Source organism: Salmo salar, chromosome ssa13, assembly GCF_905237065.1.
Source record: "Salmo salar chromosome ssa13, Ssal_v3.1, whole genome shotgun sequence".
Taxonomy (NCBI): domain Eukaryota; kingdom Metazoa; phylum Chordata; class Actinopteri; order Salmoniformes; family Salmonidae; genus Salmo; species Salmo salar.
In genome coordinates this window covers 94,382,382-94,398,600 of record NC_059454.1, presented here as the reverse complement: position 1 = coordinate 94,398,600, position 16,219 = coordinate 94,382,382, and the positions used below count along the sequence as shown (strand labels likewise).

The window sequence follows — 16,219 nt, the reverse complement described above, 5'->3', positions numbered from 1 at the left end:
GTTAGTGCTAAATACGGCTGCTAGAATCCTGACTAGAACCAAAAAATTTGATCATATTACTCCAGTGCTAGCCTCCCTACACTGGCTTCCTGTTAAGGCAAGGGCTGATTTCAAGGTTTTACTGCTAACCTACAAAGCATTACATGGGCTTGCTCCTACCTATCTTTCCGATTTGGTCCTGCCGTACATAGCTACACGTACGCTACGGTCACAAGACGCAGGCCTCCTAATTGTCCCTAGAATTTCTAAGCAAACGGCTGGAGGTAGGGCTTTCTCCTATAGAGCTCCATTTTTATGGAATGGTCTGCCTACCAATGTGAGAGACGCAGACTCAGTCTCAACCTTTAAGTCTTTACTGAAGACTTATCTATTCAGTAGGTCCTATGATTAAGTATAGTCTGGCCCAGGAGTGTGAAGGTGAACGGAAAGGCTGGAGCAACGAACCGCCCTTGCTGTCTCTGCCTTGCCGGTTCCCCTCTTTCCACTGGGATTCTCTGCCTCTAACCCTTTTACAGGGGCTGAGTCACTGGCCTACTGGTGTTCTTCCATGCCGTCCATGGGAGGGGTGCGTCACTTGAGTGGGTTGAGTCACTGACGTTGTCTTCCTGTCTGGGGGGCTTGGGTTGTGCCATGGCGGAGATCGTTGTGGGCTATACTCGGCATTGTCTTAGGACGGTAAGTTGGTGGTTGGAGACATCCCTCTAGTGGTGTGGGGGCTGTGCTTTGGCAAAGTGGGTGGGGTTATATCCTGCCTGTTTGGCCCTGTCCGGGGGTATCATCGGATGGGGCCACAGTGTCTTCTGATCCCTCCTGTCTCAGCCTCCAGTATTTATGCTGCAGTAGTTTGTGTCGGGGGGCTAGGGTCAGTCTGTTACATCTGGAGTATTTCTCTTGTCTTATCCGGTGTCCTGTGTGTATTTAAATATGCTCTCTCTAATTCTCTCTTTCTGTCTTTCTCTCGGAGGACCTGAGCCCTAGGACCATGCCTCAGGACTACCTGGTATGATGACTCCTTGCTGTCCCCAGTCCACCTGGCCGTGCTGCTGCTCCAGTTTCAACTGTTCTGCCTGCGGCTATGGAACCCTGACCTGTTCACCGGACGTGCTTGTTGCACCCTCGACAACTACTATGATTATTATTATTTGACCATGCTGGTCATTTATGAACATTTTAACATTTTAACATCTTGACTATGTTCTGTTATAATATCCACCCTGCACAGCCAGAAGAGGACTGGCCACCCCTCATAGCCTGGTTCCTCTCTAGGTTTCTTCCTAGGTTTTTGGCCTTTCTAGGGAGTTTTTCCTAGGGAGTTTTTCCTAGCCACCGTGCTTCTTTCACATGCTTTGCTTGCTGTTTGGGGTTTTAGGCTGGGTTTCTGTACAGCACTTTGAGAATATCAGCTGATGTACGAAGGGCTATATAAAAATAAATTTGATTTGATTTGAACACGGAACAGAAGTTTGCATACTGTACTGACATACTGAAGTTCAGATAATGTACTGTAAAAGACTCCGTGACCTTGTTTCTCGGGAAGTGAAAGGAAGAAGAGGAAGAAGTGGTTGGAATGTAAGCTTTACAGTACATTCAGCTGGTGTACACTAGAAGATAGTACATTGTTTGGTCTGCTGCAATGAAAGCATACCATACTAGAAACAAGCTGTTTTGGTCATGTAGTCCATGACCACAATGCAATTCCAAAGACAACACTATGAGCGGTAACAGGCTGGGCTACATCCTTCAGCATCCTGCTAAAGTAGAAGCATGACTTTATAGCTCCAACCTCCACTGAAACACATGAAAGCAAAGCAGCCAAGTCCTTTTATTGTATCCTTTTGGCACACTGAGTTAGCCATTCTCCCCCACAGCTCAGAGAAAGGGAAAAAGAGAGAAAGAGAGAAATAAAAACTTTACACTACCCCTCTCTCTCTACCAGGCAGCCACACACACCCACATACACAAACCCCTCCTTACACCCCTCCACAAACATCCACCCCTTCTCCTCTGATGCACAGACAGTCCTCACTATCAACTAATGCACACAACACAGCCAGCCACCCATGTGTTTCTTTTTTTTAAATATTCCTTTCTGTCTATCCTTTCATTTCTACCTTTCTTTCCCAGGGTTTGGCTTGCCTTATTAACAAGGTTCAGGAAACTGACACCTCATCAAAAGCAGAGTCAGGCAATATCTACAGGCCCAGTCTTTGCTTCACGGAACATTACACACTGCACTGGGCGTTGACTCGTTACTTAACAGGATCATATGGATCTACTGTCTCACTAGTAGATGGAAAATGTTTCAAAATCACATAATATCCCTGAAAGCTCTCTGAAAACACTTACAAGGACAACCATAAAACCTGAAATACAAATGGCTGACGCTTGACTTCATACTCAACTTTAAATTAACTTCATAACTTCAAACTTCTAGCATAGATTAAAACCAGGAGCCAGTTGAAATATAATTTCACCAACGTACTTCCCCAGAGACACATCACACCCCGTAGGTTGAGTGATTTCTCTGGTGATACAGTGAGCTCCAAAAGTAGAGACAGTGACACATTTTGTTTTGTTTTGGCTCTATACTCCAGCACTTTGGATTTGAAATGATAAAAGAACTATGAAGTTAAAGTGCAGATGGTCTGCTTTCATTTGAGGGTATTTGCATCCATATCAGTTGAACCGTTTAGAAATTACAGCACTTTTGTACATAGCTTTTAGGGGACCAAAAGTATTGGGACAAATTCTCTTATATGTCTATTGAAGTAGTCAAAAGTTTAGTATTTGGTCCCATATTCCCAGCACACAATGATAACATCAAGCTTGGGACTCTACAAACTTGTTGGATGCATTTGCTGTTTGTTTTGGTTGTTTTTCAGATTATTTTGTGTCCAATAGAAATGAATGGTAAATAATGTATTGTGTCATTTTGGATTCACTTTTATTGTAAATAAGAATAGAATATGTTTCTAAACACTTCTACATGAATGTGGATGCTGCCATGACTAGGGAAAGTCCTGAATGAACTATGAATAATGATGAGTGAGAAAGATGCAGACGCACAAATACATAGATAACAACTTGTCAAGATGCTGACTACCAGCCCTGTCCACTTGGTGAGGCTTCTGACAGCCAGGTGTGAGAACACTGACAGCTCTTAAACACCAAGAATGACCTCCGATGATTCTTGGTGTATAAAATGGAACCTTCAGAGCTGCTTAAAGGAGGGCTGAACTTCCTGATTTAGCATCGGTTTCAATTCTCCTCATTAGGAAATGCGACTGAGAACGAGATTTCGGTTTTGGAGGCGTGCTTTGATGTGGGTATCTCGTGTGTTTGTTTGAAAGTGAGAAGCGTTTGTACTTTCACTCCGCCAAAACAGTACAGTTACAGTCACTCACCCTTCTAGATAACTTGAAACAGTCTAACCAGGTCTTGTCTGGAAGTAGCCTAGACTAGCTAGCAAGCTAGCCAAATTCTTTCGCCAATTAGGTTCAGCCGGCCGGTGTGCGACCGTGGCAAAAATTGGTTTGACTTTGGATAGCCTGTCTGTAGGGTCAGTTAGAGAATGTCAATAAATTATACAATATAAATTGGACAATTATTTCATATTGCACACCTTTTTGTTGTCTTATTTGTATATGAATTCCTACAATTTATAGTTGTTATGTCATTGAAATTTGGAGCTATTGATAGTTTAAAATGTTGTCCCATGTACATTGTGTAATTTACTGATGGTCCCTAACTATCCCCATAGGGATATCGGCATTGTGATCGGGTTGCGTGCAGCTGTGCTCCAAATTGATGATTAGTTGGGTGTTGCAATCTGTGGGAATTTGGGCAGAATTTAAATAAAACCAACCCAAGGAAAACTGTTACGGTACCATTCATTCTGACATACATTTTTTTTAACTAATTCTCTCGCAAATCGATACTGAATTTATGACCAAAATTATCTTACGTACACTTTGTAGTCAATTTCAACACTAGAATAACATTTTCTGACTCATATCGACGCCACATAAGTCGTCATCAAAAGGAGAAGTTGCTTACTACGTTCAGACCACACAGTTTCCACCTCATACCTTATTCTTATTCACTGGAATGACCTTTGGTAAATAACATGGGAATCTTTTCAGACCACACTGTACAGTTTTAATAAGTGTTTGTATGTCTATAGGTGAGAGAGGACAAAATCAACCTTGGTAGGAAAGAGGAAAACATTAGTAGCCATTGTGTGCAGGTGTGACAAATATGACATTTGACACTCTTGGGGAATCTAAATGGGGATAGGAGATATGTCAGAGTCCACTGGAAATGTGTCAGACTTGCTTAATGGTACACTACTAACATATACCACAAAGGGCACAGCTATTATGCAGGTTTCAAAGGATTTATACGACAAAAAAACAAAGCTCTGGCAGCCGCAGAGCGTGAATGTTTTCATACTCTCGCAGCCTGGGGGGATGAAAAATACGTGGTCTGATCCTCATGCCTAAATAAAGCCACAGGATGGCATCTGTGATTGAGGCCAACAGAGCAGAGGCTGTCTGCCAGGGCCCAGGAAGCTTATGTAACAATCTGACATTTAAGCCATGTGTAATCTCAGCACTCAGCACAGTGCACCACAGAGAGCTGTGGCAAAGGCTGTCTGGCCTGGCACAGAGAGCTGTGGCTAAGGCTGTCTGGCCTGACACAGAGAGCTGTGGCTAAGGCTGTCTGGCCTGACACAGAGAGCTGTGGCTAGGCTGTCTGGCCTGACACAGAGAGCTATGGCTAAGGCTGTCTGGCCTGACTCAGAGAGATGTAGCTAAGGCTGTCTGGCCTGACACAGAGAGCTGTGGCTAAGGCTGTCTGGCCTGACACAGAGAGATGTAGCTAAGGCTGTCTGGCCTGACACAGAGAGCTGTGGCTAAGGCTGTCTGGCCTGACTCAGAGAGATGTGGCAAAGGCTGTCTGGCCTGACACAGAGAGCTGTGGCTAAGGCTGTCTGGCCTGACACAGAGAGATGTGGCTAAGGCTGTCTGGCCTGACTCAGAGAGATGTGGCTAAGGCTGTCTGGCCTGACACAGAGAGATGTAGCTAAGGCTGTCTGGCCTGACACAGAGAGCTGTGACTAAGGCTGTCTGGCCTGACACAGAGAGATGGAGAGGGTTAATAATGAAGGAGTGGATACAGGGTCCTAGCAAAGCCACAATGTTACATCAATTACAGTGCCTTTGGAAAGTATTCAGACCCATTTACTTTTTCCACATTTTGTTACGTTACAGCCTTATTCTTAAATGGATTAAAAAAAGATATAATCCTCAGCAATTTACACACAATACCCCCCCCCCCATAATGACAAAGCAAAAACTGTTTTGAGGCACAGATCTAGGGAAGGGTACCAAAACATTTCTGCAGAATTAAAGGTCCCCAAGAATACACTGGCCTCCATCATTCTTAAATGGAAGAAGTCTGGAACCACCAAGACTCTTCCTAGAGCTGGCCACCAAACTGAGCAGTTGGGAGAGAAAGGCTTTGGTCTGGGAGGTGTGCAAGAACCCGAAGGTCACCCTGACAAAGCTCCAGAGTTCCTCTGTGGAGATGGGAAAACCTTCCAGAAGGACAACCATTTCTGCAGCACACCTATCAGGCCTTTATGGTAGAGTGGTCAGACGGAAGCAACTCCTCAATAAAAGGCATGTGACAGCCCGCTTGGAGTTTGCCAAAAGGCACCTAAAGACACTCAGACCATGAGAAACAAGATTCTCTGGTCTGATGAAAAAAAGATTGAACTATTTGGCCTGAATGCCAAGCGCCAGATCTGGAGGAAACCTGGCACCATCCCTACGGTAAAGAATGTTGGTGGCAGCATCATGCTGTGAGGATGTTTTTCAGCGGCAGGGACTGGGAGACTAGTCAGGATCGAGTGAAAGATTAATGGAGCACAGTACAGAGAGATCCTTGATGAAAACCTGCTCCAGAGCACTCAGGACCTCAGACTGTGGAGAAGGTTCACTTTTCAACAGGACAACGACCCTTAGCACACAGCCAAGACAACACAGGAGTGGCTTCGGGACAAGTCTCTGAATGTCTGTGAGTGGCCCAGCCAGAGCCCGGACATTAACCCGATTTAACATCTCTGAAGAGACCTGAAAATAGATGTGCAGCAACACTCCCCATCCAACCTGACAGAGCTTGAGAGGATCTGCAGAGAAGAATGGGAGAAACTCCCCAAATACAGGTGTGCTAAGCTTGTAGCGTCATACTGAAGAAGACTCAAGGCTGTAGGTGCTCAAGGTTCAAGGTGCTCAAGGTGCTTCAACAAAGTACTGAGTAAAGGGTCTGAATACTTATGTAAATGTGATATTTCCGTTTTTCTATTATAATAACTGATCAAACATTTCTAAAAACCTGTGTTTGTTATGGGGTATTGTGTGTAGATTGAGGGGGGAAAAAACTATTTAATCAATTTTAGAATAAGGCTGTAACGTAACAAAATGTGGAAAAAGTCAAGGGGTCTGAATACTTTCCGAATGCACTGTATGTGTCCCACTGTCTATAGATCCCCTTTATTGTACTCTGTTCATTCTTGCAAGTGAAAGGCAAGGTATGAGTGACTACACCTCATCACCATCCTGTATAATACTGAGATACTTCTGTCTCTGTGTGTTGTATCGGTACGTTGACATGAACATGGTTTACAGACAACCACACTATAAACATCCACTCCTCCATGACCGTGAATGTTTAAAAACTCTATGTGTGTAACAAGGACATTTTGTGGGGACATTTTGCAGGTTCCCACATGGAAAAAGACTATTTTAGGCTCAGAGTTTAGAGTTTGGGTTATAATTAAGGTTAGAACTATGGTTAGGAGTTATGGTTAGGTTTAGGGGTTAATGTTCAGGTTAAAGAGATAATTAGTTCAATTAAGCCCTTTATCTACTTACCCAGTGGATACCATTTGTATGTCTCTGCGTGCAGTTTGAAGGAAGTTTCTAACTAGCATTAGCACAATGACTGGAAGTCTATGGTAACTTCTAGCATGCTAGTAGATACCATAAACTGCCAGTCATTGCACTAACGCTAGTTTGCTTTGGCTCGCGAAACTACCTCTAACTTCCTTCATACTGGACGCAGAGACTTATAAATGGTATCCAATAGTTCATCAGACTATGGGGAAGTAGATAAAGGGCTTAATTGTCAAAATCCCAAAGTAACCCGTTATTAAGGTTAGGGTTTAGGGAAAATAGGATTTTGAATGGGAATCAATTGTTTGGTCCCCACAAGGATAGTAAAACAAATGTATGTGTGTGTGTGTGTGTGTGTGTGTGTGTGTGTGTGTGTGTGTGTGTGTGTGTGTGTGTGTGTGTGTGTGTGTGTGTGTGTGTGTGTGTGTGTGTGTGTGTGTGTGTGTGTGTGCATGTCCACAGTACATAAGCTACAGCTCATCCCACTGAATGTGAAATGCAGCCAAATTACATTCTTTGACCTGACCTTGCTGACGACCGTCTCCATCACCTTCTAGTGTGGTCATACTCTGTAAAGTTACAAAACTTCTCAACAAGGATACCTACTGCTCCCTATCTCCCGCCCGACTGTTTCTCTGTCTGAACAGCAGGCTCTGCCCACACAGATAAAGTACCTCTGTTCAGATGGCATCAAAGCCCAATTATATCTGATGGATAGATCACACTGTGGAGCACTTCACCATTACACTTGATTGTTTCTGAGAGAGACAATTTTGATTGCAGCAATAGCTCTCTGACAGAGACACAACACAGTCTGTTTGTGTGTTTACCATCTAGAGGATTCAGACATGATAACAAGCTCACAGTAATGAAGACATGCCAGGCTTTGAGTGGGGCAAGGAAACAATGGACTTAAATGCTCTGACTGGTGTGTGACTCCCTTTAAGGACCCTCCACAGAGCCCAGTTAGTTCATTGGAGAATAAGTGTTCATTGCTATTTTAGGACCAGGGAGGATCGATAAGAACCCACAGATTGATTGGAGAGGGTTTTTTCATCTACACTACAGCACACAAGTGCTTATTCTTTTACTTCTGCAACAAAAGCTAACATCTTCGATTGCGCCAAATGGATTCATTTGTTAACAAAATAGTTTTCTGATTCCTATCTTGTTGTGTGTATAATTTTCTCTCAGGCGTTATAAACTTGGTAATGCAGGATTTGAGAAACGTTTAAAACAATCAAGTATGGAGGATTTTATGAAACACGAACCCTCACTAAAGGAAGAGTATGATTCTCTATTGCAGAGTTGAATCAGAGGTTCTGACTGTGCTGTACAGTGAGGGAAAAAAGTATTTGATCCCCTGCTGATTTTGTACGTTTGCCCACTGACAAAGAAATGATCAGTCTATAATTTTAATGGTAGGTTTATTTGAACAGTGAGAGACAGAATAACAACAAAAAAATCCAGAAAAACGCATGTCATAAATGTCATAAAATGATTTGCATTTTAATGAGGGAAATAAGTATTTGACCCCTCTGCAAAACATGGGTTAGTACTTGGTGGCAAAACCCTTGTTGGCAATCACAGAGGTCAGACGTTTCTTGTAGTTGGCCACCAGGTTTGCACACATCTCAGGAGGGATTTTGTCCCACTCCTCTTTGCAGATCTTCTCCAAGTCATTAAGGTTTCGAGGCTGACGTTTGGCAACTCGAACCTTCAGCTCCCTCCACAGATTTTCTATGGGATTAAGGTCTGGAGACTGGCTAGGCCACTCCAGGACCTTAAAGTGCTTCTTCTTGAGCCACTCCTTTGTTGCCTTAGCCGTGTGTTTTGGGTCATTGTCATGCTGGAATACCCATCCACGACCCATTTTCAATGCCCTGGCTGAGGGAAGGAGGTTCTCACCCAAGATATGACTGTACATGGCCCCGTCCATCGTCCCTTTGATGCGGTGAAGTTGTCCTGTCCCCTTAGCAGAAAAACACCCCCAAAGCATAATGTTTCCACCTCCATGTTTGACGGTGGGGATGCTGTTCTTGGGGTCATAGGCAGCATTCCTCCTCCTCCAAACACGGCGAGTTGAGTTGATGCCAAAGAGTTCCATTTTGGTCTCATCTGACCACAACACTTTCACCCAGTTGTCCTCTGAATCATTCAGATGTTCATTGGCAAACTTCAGATGGGCATGTATATGTGCTTTCTTGAGCAGGGGGACCTTGCGGGCGCTGCAGGATTTCAGTCCTTCACGGCGTAGTGTGTGAAGGAAAGGAAAGGCGTAAGTACTCCATAATCATAATTTTCCGCAAAACCGCTCCTGGTTCCCATTTCACTTGTTGGGTGTCCCACATGTGTTGTTTCTACCGCTCTAGTGGATTCCGGTGCCGCAGGGAACTTCATCGACCAGGCCCTCGTCTCCTTCATGAAACTCTCCTTGTACCCGCTCTCCTCTCCTCTTCCGGTCCTCGCTCTGGATAATCAACCAGTGGGATCCGGCATTATCACCCACGTCACAGCACCACTCACCTTCACCATTGGATCTATGCACCTGGAGAGCCTTCCCTTCCTCATCATCACCGCACCAATGCACAAAGTCCTGTTCGGCCTCACCTGGCTCCTTCGTCATGATCCCACCATCTCCTGGTTGAGGATGGAAATGGTGACCAACTGGTCACCCGGATGGCAGAAGACCCGCTTTCCCTTGTCCTGCGGTTCAACGTCGGTTGAGAGTCATGTGGTTGCCCTCCAGCCCGACATCCCAGGGGTTTACCAGGATCTTCAGGAGGTGTTCTCCAAGACTCAAGCCACCTGTCTCCCTCCTCATTGCCCCTGGGACTGTGCCATTAACTTTCTAAAAGGCTCTGCGACGCTGCGCAGCCGCGTCTACCCTCTGTCGGTGGCTGAGACAGAGGCCATGGAGGAGTACATGCAGAAGGCTCTCCAGCAGGGTTTGGCACACATAATTCTCATGCAAGGCTTGCTCCTATAGCCTCCTTTTTCTTGATTTCCAGTAGTTTCCACAACTAAGTCAAATGTCTTCCACAGATCTGACTTCCACTTTCCCTCCTGAGCAACCAGTAAACATTTGCCCATTTCAAGTTTCTTTTTCACATGCTCCGCATCCATTTTGCTGTCACGTGTTACTGTGTTTGATGGTTTGTAATAATCAATTTACTGATGTCAGGCCCTATTGGTCACATGCACACGATGGTTTACATGTTTCACGTAAAGAGAGCAAGGGTTGAGGGAATAGGGAATGTTTTTCCTAAACAAATTAGGGATTTCGGAAACAGAACTTTTCAGTCAGAAACAAATAAGAAACTAAATGGCTGAAATGATGTTGCAGCTTCAGCATGGACAGCGCAATACACTTGCTGTGCTGTGATGCCTTTTCGCTGCAGTAGGGAGGAGAGCGAGACAACGTGCGCCAGTCACACAGTCATTCGCTGTCATTTTTTTAACACAGTGTGACCATTGGGCTCTTTCTTGAGTCATTTGTTTGTCTTAATTATTTAATCAAACAGTGTGCTTAAAGCATCATACAAGCATATGTAGGCAATTCTATTCAAACACATAGGGTGTGTCTGTCTATATATGGACAAATAAGTTTAAACATTTCACCCAATCGATTGGTCGAGAGACAGGATCTTGATCAACCAGTCAAAACTGTTCGCTGCTCTGGCACCCCAATGGTGGAACAAGCTCCCTCACGACGCCAGGACAGCGGAGTCAATCACCACCTTCCGGAGACACCTGAAACCCCACCTCTTTAAGGAATACCTGGGATAGGATAAAGTATTGTAAAGTGGAACAACCACTTTACAATAGTACATCTATATCTTTTTTTGGGGGGGGGTTAGAAGGATTACTTTATCCTATCCCAGGTATTCCTTAAAGAGGTGGGGTTTCAGGTGTCTCCGGAAGGTGATGATTGACTAGATGCACTATTGTAAAGTGGTTGTTCCACTGGATATCATAAGGTGAATGCACCAATTTGTAAGTCGCTCTGGATAAGAGCGTCTGCTAAATGACGTAAATGTAAACAAGATTTTTTTTAGTCGGGGACGCAGCCCAGCTACCACAACACAAATACGCAATGCATGCCTCTCACACACAGCAAACCCACATCACACACAGTTAACACCACAATAACATGACATCAACCCAAGAAACACACACTCACATGCACACCCCCACACAGTCAGTCAGTCAGAGGATGCTAGTTTGGTTGTCACGTTTAAGGCACAGCAGAACCAGTACAATAGGACTGCTGCATGCTGCATTTATGTCAAAGTATTTTCCCTATTTCTTTAGTTTGAGTTGAAGACCTTCAAAGAAGCCCTATACAAACAATAACTTGAACTGAATGAGGGAACTGGACTGTATCTGATTGAAAGGCATACATACCATGTCTCTGACGTTCACCGGACACTTGCGCTCACATAAGGTTTGGACAATCACAATGTTTCCACTGGCAGCTGAGGGAGAAAATAAGAGAATCATTTGAACACCTAAAATGCCTTGTCTACCATGGAGTTATATATGGCACTAATACAAAACGACATGACAAAGATCTCCCACAGGAGCCAGGCATGACTACTTTTATAGCCGTTCATTGCCTGAATAGAACTCCACTGTGTCCAACATGGTAGAATTATCCTACAGTCGTTCATAGCTGGAAGTTGGAACGCTGGAGATAATTAGGCAGAACCTGGCAGTAGAGAGTCTCCTGTGTAATTGATATGGTCCTTTATACAGTTCTCTTTGATCCAGGTCTTTCATCCAAAGATAAAAGCATCCCCTGCCGGCTGAAAGCTGTCTAAAATGGTAGGAAACTCTCCAGTACGCCTCCAATTTCACAAACACTAACAACTGGAACAGCACTCCTGTATCTAAACTCTGTCTAACTAAGTGGCCTATTCATTGACTAGTGTCACACTGAGTGTACAGCGAAAGATGCTCTTCTTTGAGCCATTCAAGAGTACAGTACATGTATGGTTCACTCCAGGCTTAGAAACATTCCTGTCATCTACTGTACAGAGACACATAATGGGTAGTCTGGTGTTAGAGCTGTAGCTAATCTTCTGTAATCATCAGCAGGCCTTTTAGCTGAGGTACAGCAGGGTGCAATGGATGGATGGTGAGATAGATTGGTACTGTCATAGTTGCAGCTGGAGGACCGCGACTGAAAGAGGGGAATGGGGATCAGGTGCTTAGTAGATATGCTATCTGCTGCTTTGCGCCTAAGAAGAAGAATCATTGAGACGTGTTATCCTCCTAGTTTGATGGGTGTCAACTTAAGTAATACAAATTAATCTAATTTCAGGTTGAATCTTTAATTAATGGCTACATTACAATTTCCCAGCCATAACTTTCATACTTTTATGTAGGCATTATAGAGCCCTTAATTATAGGTAAAACACTCATTAAGTTATTTCTAACCAAGTCTTACCTGCGTAGTGAAGGGCTGTCTTCCCTGAGCAGTCCAGAGCATCCAACACACATTTACTCTGGTGGGAATACACAGGTTTAGGTCAACATCTATATGACCATATTATTTTTTTATCACTGTGATGGTTGATCTGAAAAATGTGACTGAGCCTTAATGAACTGTGTTTGCTAAGAGTATGTCAGATGTTTTTGAGATGCATTTTAATTTGGAGTTAATGAGAGTGCCCTTTCATCAGATTTCCGACTGTGTGTCAAGTCAATCTGTATGGGCAATGGCTTAGCTGGCCATTAATTTGACAGGTATTACCAGAGAGGGAAGGATATGTATTACATCTGACTTCAGCTTCCCAACTGTTCAGAAAATGGTCTCAATCTCAGCATAGATAGACATAAAATTAACCCACTGAAAATAGGCTACATATCAATCACAAAAATAGCTTTAGTACATAATTGCTACGCCAAAGTTGAATTTCATGTACCACAGAGCCGCTCAAAAAGTTCGATCCATTCTCTAAACAAGGTATAAGGATGACTGATATTAGCATTGAGCAGATGAAACCATTCACTCAGATCATATTAAGAGACAGCCATTCTGATTGATGGCTAAGTATAATCTTGTATGCACAGTGAGTGTGGTGCAGCCTTGAGTCTGACAGCTTCATAAATCATTTTATCCACACAGTTATGACATGCTGAATAATACTAACTAACAACAGTTCATGCACAGATAATGTATTCTTAATATCTGAACTACACAAAAATGACTGAACTACAATAGGACTTGAACCAGCTGTCCACTGTACTGTACTGTACTGTACTGTACTGTACTGTACTGTACTGTTTTCCACAAGCTATCAATATTGCTCCTGCAGAAGCCTTTTATAGTGTGATCTTATGTATGGCTAAACTGAGGTCATATCAGGGTTGTGTGGAGGATAGAGAGGAGGTCATGTGTTAGATCAGCAGATACACCAGGACAGACAGGAGGATCACCAGACAGAACGCAGACAGATATCACATGCCTCCCATCACAAGACTGTGTTACAGTCAGTCAGTGAACCCATCTTCACAATGGTAAGTGTGCATTTTTAAATTGTGATTCAACAACAAGCACAACTGTTTTAGCTCTCCGGCATAGAAATGATCCATTAATAAGGGTGATAATGAACTACCCAAGAACAAATCAATGACTTCATCCGATACAGCCAGTGAGTGAGTTATCGGTCACCATTTATGTTTGCAGTTTCATTCATTCAGTAGCTCCATCTTACCTGTATAAGCTTTTTGGCACACTCCTGATGGTTGTTTTTGGTAGCTAGGTGTAAAGCACTAAAACCTGAGGAGAAAAAGACATCCAGGTAAGACATATTTTCGTTGAATTCAACTCCCAAGTACAAATCAAATCAAACTGTATTTGCCACATGCACCGAATACAACAAGTGTAGACTTTACCGTGAAATGCCAACAGTGTAGTTCAAGAGGAAGAAAAAATGTACTAAGTAGGCTAAAATAAAAAGCAATGACAAAAAGTAACACAATAAGAATAACAATAACGAGGGGCACCGGCACCGGTACCGAGTCAGTGTGCAGGGGTACAGGCTAGTTGAGGTAATCTGTACATATAGATGGGGCAAAGTGCCCATGCATAGGTAACAAACAAACAGCGAGTAGCAGAAGTGTACAAGGGGGGTCAATGTAAATTGTGTAAATGGCTTGGGGGTAGAAGCTGTTGCGGATCCTTTTGGTCCTAGACTTGGTGCTCCAGTTCTGCTAGCCATGCGGTAGCAGAAAAAACAGTCTATAACTTGGGTGACTGGAGTCTCTGACAATTTTATGGGCTTTCCTCTAACACTTCCTATTATATAGGTCCTAGATGGCAGGAAGCTTGGCCCCAGTGATGTACTGGGCCGTTCGCACTATTTTCTGTAGCGCCTTACGGCCAGATGCCGAGCAGTTGCAATACCAGGCAGTGATGCAACTGGTCAGGATGCTCTCGATGGTGCAGCTGTAGAAACTTTTGAGGATCTGGGGGCCCATGCAAAATCTTTTCAGTCTCCTGAGGGGGAAAATCTTTTGTCGTGCCCTCTTCACGACTGTCTTGGTATGTTTGGACCATGATAGTTCGTTGGTGATGTGGACACCAAGGACCAAGGAAACTCTCAACCCGCTCCACTACAGCCCCGTCAATGTTAATGGGGGCCTGTTCGGCTAGCCTTTTCCTGTAGTCCACGATCAGCTCCTTTGTCTTGCTCACATTGAGGGAGAGGTTTTTGTCCTGGCACCACACTGACAGTTCTCTGACCTCCTCCCTATAGGCCGTCTCATCGTTGTCGGAGATCAGGCCTACCATTGCTGTGTCGTCAGCAAACTTAATGATGGTGTTGGAGTTGTGTTCGGCCACGCAGGCGTGGGTGAACAGGGAATACAGGAGGGGACTAAGTACACACCCCTGAGGGGCCCCAGTGTTGAGGATCAGAGTGGCAGGCGTGTTGTTGCCTACTCTTACCACCTGGGGGTGGCCTGTCAGGAAGTCCAGGATCCAGTTGCAGAGGGAGTCTGGGGGTGGCCTGTCAGGAAGTCCAGGATCCTGTTGCAGAGGGAGTCCTTAGCTTAGTGATGAGCTTCGTGGGCACCATGGTGTTGAACGCTGAGCTGTAGTCAATGAACAGCATTCTCACATAGGTGTTCCTTTTGTCCAGGTGAGAAAGGGCAGTGTGGAGCGCCATAGAGATTGCATTATCTGTAGATCTGTTAGGGCGGTATGCAAATTGGGGTGGGTCTAGGGTTTCTGGGATAACGGTGTTGATGTGAGCCCTGACAATCCTTTCAAAGCAATTCATGGCTACAGATGTGAGTGCTATGGGTCGGTAGTCATTGAGGCAGGTTATATCCAGGTGAGAAAGGGCAGTGTGGAGTGCGATTACATATCTGTAACCACTATCAGTCATGTCTGTAACCACTATCAGTCATATCTGCAACCACTAGCAGTCATGTCTATAACCACTAGCAGTCATGTCTGTAACCACTAGCAGTCATGTCTATAACCACTAGCAGTCATGTCTATAACCACTAGCAGTCATGTCTGTAACCACTAGCAGTCATGTCTGTAACCACTATCAGTCATATCTATAACCCCTAGCAGTCATATCTATAACCACTATCAGTCATATCTGTAACCACTAGCAGTCATATCTGTAACCACTAGCAGTCATATCTGTAACCACTAGCAGTCATATCTATAACCACTATCAGTCATATCTATAACCACTAGCAGTCATATCTGTAACAACTAGCAGTCATATCTATAACCACTAGCAGTCATGTCTGTAACAACTAGCAGTCATATCTGTAACCACTAGCAGTCATATCTATAACCACTAGCAGTCATGTCTGTAACAACTAGCAGTCATATCTATAACCACTAGAAGTCATATCTGTAACCACTAGCAGTCATATCTATAACCACTATCAGTCATATCTATAACCACTAGCAGTCATGTCTGTAACCACTAGCAGTCATATCTATAACCACTAGCAGTCATATCTATAACCACTATCAGTCATATCTATAACCACTATCAGTCATATCTATAACCACTAGCAATCATATCTATAACCACTAGCAGTCATATCTATAACCACTATCAGTCATATCTATAACCACTATCAGTCATATCTGTAACCACTAGCAGTCATATCTATAACCACTAGCAGTCATGTCTGTAACCACTAGCAGTCATATCTGTAACCACTATCAGTCATATCTATAACCACTAGCAGTCATATCTATAACCACTAGCAGTCATATC

The 16,219-nt window shown here is 43.9% G+C and overlaps 1 protein-coding gene across 2 annotated transcripts in view; it reads right to left on the bottom strand.

Annotated features, from left to right (window-relative positions):
- Positions 1-16,219, bottom strand: part of LOC106568157 (ankycorbin) — a 77,873-nt gene that overhangs the window by 15,116 nt on the left and 46,538 nt on the right. For both annotated transcript variants that reach the window (XM_014138236.2, XM_014138235.2), the window contains 3 exons: positions 13,682-13,746; positions 12,412-12,469; positions 11,367-11,437 (listed from right to left, as the gene is read on the bottom strand). In XM_014138236.2, the coding sequence (XP_013993711.2) occupies positions 11,367-11,437; positions 12,412-12,469; positions 13,682-13,746 (194 nt within the window). The remainder of the gene's footprint in view (positions 1-11,366; positions 11,438-12,411; positions 12,470-13,681; positions 13,747-16,219) is intronic.